The sequence below is a fragment of the Polypterus senegalus genome, chromosome 2 (assembly GCF_016835505.1).
Source record: "Polypterus senegalus isolate Bchr_013 chromosome 2, ASM1683550v1, whole genome shotgun sequence".
Lineage (NCBI taxonomy): Eukaryota > Metazoa > Chordata > Cladistia > Polypteriformes > Polypteridae > Polypterus > Polypterus senegalus.
In genome coordinates this window covers 165,898,458-165,904,457 of record NC_053155.1, presented here as the reverse complement: position 1 = coordinate 165,904,457, position 6,000 = coordinate 165,898,458, and the positions used below count along the sequence as shown (strand labels likewise).

General features: G+C 38.8%; 1 protein-coding gene across 1 annotated transcript in view; it reads left to right on the top strand.

The window, feature by feature from the left end:
- Positions 1–6,000, top strand: part of ltn1 (listerin E3 ubiquitin protein ligase 1) — a 223,897-nt gene that overhangs the window by 197,304 nt on the left and 20,593 nt on the right. The window contains exons 26-27 of the mRNA XM_039744932.1: positions 2,867–3,038; positions 3,402–3,622. Of these exons, the coding sequence (XP_039600866.1) occupies positions 2,867–3,038; positions 3,402–3,622 (393 nt within the window). The remainder of the gene's footprint in view (positions 1–2,866; positions 3,039–3,401; positions 3,623–6,000) is intronic.

Genomic DNA, 6,000 nt, shown 5'->3' with positions numbered 1-6,000 from the left:
TTATCCACTAGATGGCAGCAGAATACTGTCCTGTGAGTAATTTGAGCTTAAATATGTAAAAAGCATCATTATATATCACCCTGAGTTTAACCGTAACAACACAGAATTCCGAGCCCAAGTAATTCTTGGGGTTAATACTAAGGAGGTTAAGGTAAGGCCAGTTCCCTGATGGTTATACCTAATCAGAAGTAATTTTGTCTAACCTAGATTAATTAGGTCCCTTTTCAGGTATTCTAGAGTACAAGGTTGATGTGCATGATTGAGGTGACATAAATTTTATATCGGTTCCATCACCTTTCTTCATGTCTTTGTTTTCTGTCTGTTCTGAACCTTAAAATTTAAGAAATGTGTCTGTTTATGATATTGTGTATAATTTAGAAGAGGTGTACATATGTGTACAGTAATTAAAATTAAAAAGAAAAATCAATGTGAGAAAATATTCACAGTGAATACCTTATCCAAAGAATGCATTATTTTATGTGGGAAAATTTGTTTTGAGTGCAGCACTCTTCTTAGCAGTTCATGGAAGTTGCGTTGCATGTCATGGAGAGTAACTAGACTGAATCTTCTCCTGAGGAAAACCATACAATATTTCTGGAATGGTTACAAAGTTATACAGGATAAGCTCCCCATTATCTTTCTCTCTTTTATTCACAAATGCACATTTTTAAACGGTTTCTGTGCATCAGTACAGTGCAACCATTATAAATCAATAAACAACTCACAATTACATGTTGAATATATGAGATACAGTATAATCATTATTAAATTATGTCTAACAAAGATTGTGGAAGAGTGTATTCCATTTCCACTTCCATTAAAGTGTTTGTGACAATGCAGGTCCTGCTCCATGCTCCCTTCTCCCTTTTGGGAACCTCTTGAACCCGACACCATTGGTAGTGTAACCGGATGAGCTGGACAGTGAGGGCAGCAAACAGAGCAAGGGGATGGTGCAAAGTGCAAACAATGCTTTTATTAAAACAAACAAAACAAAAACGGTGTCCATAGTGCAGTGTTCCAACAAAGTGTTTCAATAAATAATGCATAAAAAGGTAAAAATTTAAAACATTTAAAACAAGGCTAAAACGAGACTAAAATCCTGCAGCAGTCATTGGGGTCACACCAGCCAAGCACAGCTCCTTCCAGTCTCTCCAGCTCACCCAAGACTTGCTTAGCCGGGGAGACTTCAGCTGCCACAGTCTTCACACTAACGACCTCCGTCTTGGCTGCTTCAGCCAGCGTCTGCCAGAACGCTTGGGGTCGATTGTCCTCCCGTCTTCCTCCTTGCACTCGTAGTCCCTTGGATCCCTAGGGAGGACTCCTCCATGATCGAACCCACTCTTCCAAATCATCAGTGGACACGATTTGTCCCTCGAGAGCCAATCCTTCACTCCACATGGGATCGCTGACCTCTCTCATCATCTAGCTGGCTCGTCCGCTCATTTTCATTGCCCCCAATCCTGCACTCTCACTCTCCAAGCCTTTCTTTCATGTTTCTTCTTTTTCCTTCTTTATCCTTCTGTGCAGGCCCATACATACACGGCTGCATGGGCGCAGCGTCTCAATTGCACACCGCAGGAAGCCGATTAAGCAATTGAGAACAATGACTCCCTCACATGCAGATGCAACTCACCCCAATTATTTCAGCAACTCCCAGTGATTGCACGATCATGCCCACAGAGACTGACACGGCGAAATGGATTATTTAAAAACTGTCCTTTCCTTCTGAGCAATGGACCTGCTATATCACAATGTTATAATGTAATTGAATGATGCTGTTCTTTGAAGTGGTATAGTTTGGAGATACGTTCTTTATTAATATTACTAATTTTGCAAGAAAGCATCTGTGGTAGACTAAAAGAATGTGTAGCTACTAGCATTTCTGTGGAGTCTTCACAAAAAACCCTTGACTCCCACTTCTCAATTTATGGTACCACTGACTACCACTCCCACTACTCTATTTGTAAAATTTAGTCAATGTATAGTATCGCTCAAAAGTTTGAGGTCACACAGATATTTTCATGTTTTTGATGGAAATTTATACCTTTTTTATCAAGATGCTATTAAACTGAATTTAAAAATATAGCCAGTGCATTACTGCTTGCCTGAAGAAGGGGCCTGAGTTACCTCGAAAGCTTGCATATTGTAGTCCTTTTTAAGTTAGCCAATAAAAGGTGTCATTTAGTTTGACTTCTCATCAAAAGAGATTTACTCATAGGAGATTCATCCAGCATAGTACCCAGTACTAGGAGTAGGCATTATATACTCCAGGGGCTGTCCCATCCAACATTGGCTGCTGCAGCTCTGTAATGTCACTCTGGTCTGTGACCATGTTGCAAAGCATTGAGGATTGCTTGGGAAAAAAAGTTTATCTAAGCTGCACACAGAAAGTTTTTAGAAAGATGATAAGCTATCTCTGGCAAGCCAACCAAATTCACCTCAGAAAACACAGAAACAAATTTCTCAGATTAGTATTAGTAGCTGCACATGACTTTACCACTTGCAGTGTCAGAAGCCATGAGGGTAGTAGACTGAGGGAGTCCTCTCTTTAGCTCAGTTTGTTAAAACATGTGGCATCTAATCCACTGATTGTAGTTTGAATCCTGCTGCTTGTATGTTTTAGGGTGGATATATAGCATCTGAGAGAAAGATGTGGTAAACATAGCATAAGCAATTTTTTCCTGGCGACAGCATCCATAACAAATATTAGAGGAAGGTTAAGAAATTGAGTTACGCTGCTTTCTTTAAATTTTTGACATGCAATGGTGTAGTTAAAATTAGTTATTTACTGTTTAATTTATGAATACATTGAATGGATAGATATATCAGACTGAAATGAACATTTAATTCAATTTCTTTATTTCAGCTAAGAGTCCTGTATTCATACCATTTGAAAAAATCAAAATGCTTGAATAGATTGCTTTGCCATTTGTTCCGGCTAATGCCGGTCAATCCAGCTTATTCAGAGCAATCAACAGAAACTTGCCATATGGATTCAAAAACATTTTTTACGGAGAGCCAGATCCTAAACATGTTTGGTGAGTATGCAATATATAGACATACATTTAATTAATCAAAAAAAGTCTTTGTAAATTCATTTATTAAATACAAAAATTAGTGAATTCCAATGTACTAAATAATATTTTGTCATTTTAAATTAGAAAAATGTATTACAATTCTGCAAGAATTTCAGCTATTTATAAGGAACAAACTATTTAATTCTGAATTCAAGGAAGATTTTTCATTGCCTATTTTACCACTTGAAGAAATAATGTAATAATCTTAGCAATGGCACTAATTTGATATATGTGTTAGTAAGGATCCTATGAAGAAATATCAATGTTATAACTATTGAGAGTAACTTGTTAGTATTTTTGTAAACATACTTATATTTTTTGCAGAGACCAACTTCTTGTCATCAGACATTCCACATTTGTCTTGCTCTGTTTATTATGGAACTCTTAAATACTTACCTGCCATGGTTCGATTATGGTTTAATAGCCTGGAGAAGAGACTCTTTACCATTGTGGATAGATTTACCAGCAAATTTGTATCCAATATATTGTCATCCCAAGAAATATCTTCTGTACAGAATAACACAAAAATATTTGACAATATGATGGTAAGAAAACCCATTTACTTACAAATTTATTTATAAATTCAATACAGTTTGTATTTATTGTGATGCATATTTACAAGTAAACACATAATAAATAGCTTAAGACACTTCAATAGGTTTTTATTAGTGCTATATTGCTACTTTTATAGAAATTAGAATCTTTTTTGTAGCTTCAGAACCCCTTGTGCTGGTCGATAACTGTTCTGAAAGGTAGTTTGATACCTCTTGTTAAAGATGTTTTTCAGATGGGATTACTTTTGTTATTGACAATATTAGGTGGATTAGGTATATTCTGAATCCAAGAATAAAACTACATTTTCAATAAACAATTGTTATTATAAAGGATTTTTGTGTATATTTAAATGAAACAAATAAGAGTTTTTTAAACTTGTTACTCAAATAGAGATGAAAAAAAAAAAGATTTACAGTAAATGCCCTTAATTATGAGTCACTGAATTTTCTTAAGTAGTGAAAAGCGAAACCTGTCAAGTTTGCTTTGCCTTGTGTTCAGCGAAATCACAGAAATGTTTAAGAACTTCGCCAAACTCCGCAAAATACATTGATGTCAATGAGAAAGGAGGAACTGAACTAGTTTTGATTGTATTATAATGGAACAATGGTCTTTTAATATTCCCCAAGGGTTTCGCAAGCATTTGATATGCGCTGTTTAGCAGAAGTGCTAACCACTTCACTACCCTGTTTCAAACAACCAAAGATGCAAATGGAATGATAATCACAAAAAATAACTCAACAAACAGAACACAAAATATCAATAGTGATATGTGTGTGTTTCCTACCAGGTGACCCTGTATAATCAGAGACAAAAACAAACAAATAAAACATGCGATAAATGAGGAGATGTCTTTTCAGATGGGAGTTCCAGATAGGTGAGACATTAAACTACATCCAGCCCTGCAAATGGTTCTCCAACTTGCAGGGAAGACTTGAGGGTTTGGGGCAGGAATGGCACTTAAGCCAACATAAAAACTTCACACAGCTCCGTAACAACAGGCAGGACTCCTTTCTGCTTTCCATAGATGTAGGTCAGCTGCACACATGAAAGCTGTTTGAATTATGAAGGGATTAGGGAAAGCCCCTGGGAGCCCATTCCTGGAATAGTCAAAACCACCACAGAGCCAGTGAGATCAGGCCTGCTGGGGATCAGAAAAGGTGTGGTGCTGAGGCGACGCGCGCTGTAAGAATGCACTTGGGATCTAATTTAAGGCGACCCCTCCAAGTAAGTGCACGGGAACGTCTTGTAACTCCAGCATGATAACCATCTTCCTCTGATGTTGAAGGAGCTTTGTAAACTCTGCATTTCAGTGCAGACACTCTCTGAGACCTGGGACTGGCCAGATATATATGTAGGTGGTTACACTTTTTATTGGTCTGTTCGCTGTAATGGCTGTCATACTCGGGGAGTAGCATTTGCTGTGGTGGATCGGCTCCTTCTGATGGTGTCTGATTTCACTCCTGTCAATGAGTGTATTATGAGACTCAGGTTAAGGCACTCTTTGGGTGCCTTGTCTGTTGTTTCAGTTTATGCTTCAACCACGATCAGTAATGTCTTGGTGAGGGAGACATTTTTTTTCACAGTTACACTCAGTGGTTGATGGGTGCCTGTGAGGTGATACTCCTCTGGATATGAGTAACTTAAGTGTGACCACTGGTACTGACAGGGCTGGTTAAGAGGATTGTGTCAGTCCCCATGGGTCTGGTGACTATGATGAAAGTGGCTCAGTGTTTCTTGACTTTCCTAAAGGTTGGGGACAGGGGATCACTGGATCCTGGTTCTAGCACACTGAGCCGCATTTTTGGACTTGGTGCTCCAATTCTGGTGGTGCAGTGAAAGAGATAGATCATATCCTTGTGGGCAGATGCTGGAAGCTACTACAAGACTGTAGGGCTTATATAAGTGTGCAGTTTGTAAATTCTAAACACAGACTTGTTGTTGCTACTTTGAAAATCGAGCTTAGGTCCAGTAGGCTACCACCTACTAGAAGAATGGACTTGGCCAGGCTCCAAGATCAGGCTGTTTCTAATGAATTTGCACGCAGTTTGCGTGAGGAACTTGCAGACTTGGGTACAACAGCCAATCCTAATGTGATGTTGGAGACTTTCTGTGACAAGACCCTGAAGGTTCCTGAGGGTTGTGTTGGTGTTGCCAGTGTTCCAAGAAGGAGGTATTTCATCTCACAGGGCACCCCTGAATATTATCGAGAGGAGTCGCAGAGCACAGCTTAATGCCAACTCCAGTCTGTGCTGGAAACTTAGAAGGACGGCTGCGATGGCTCTGAGGGCAGATAAGGAGGCATTTGATAGAGGAATCTGTGACCAAGTGACGCACCATCTATGGTCTACTGACCTGCAGGCTGCTTACA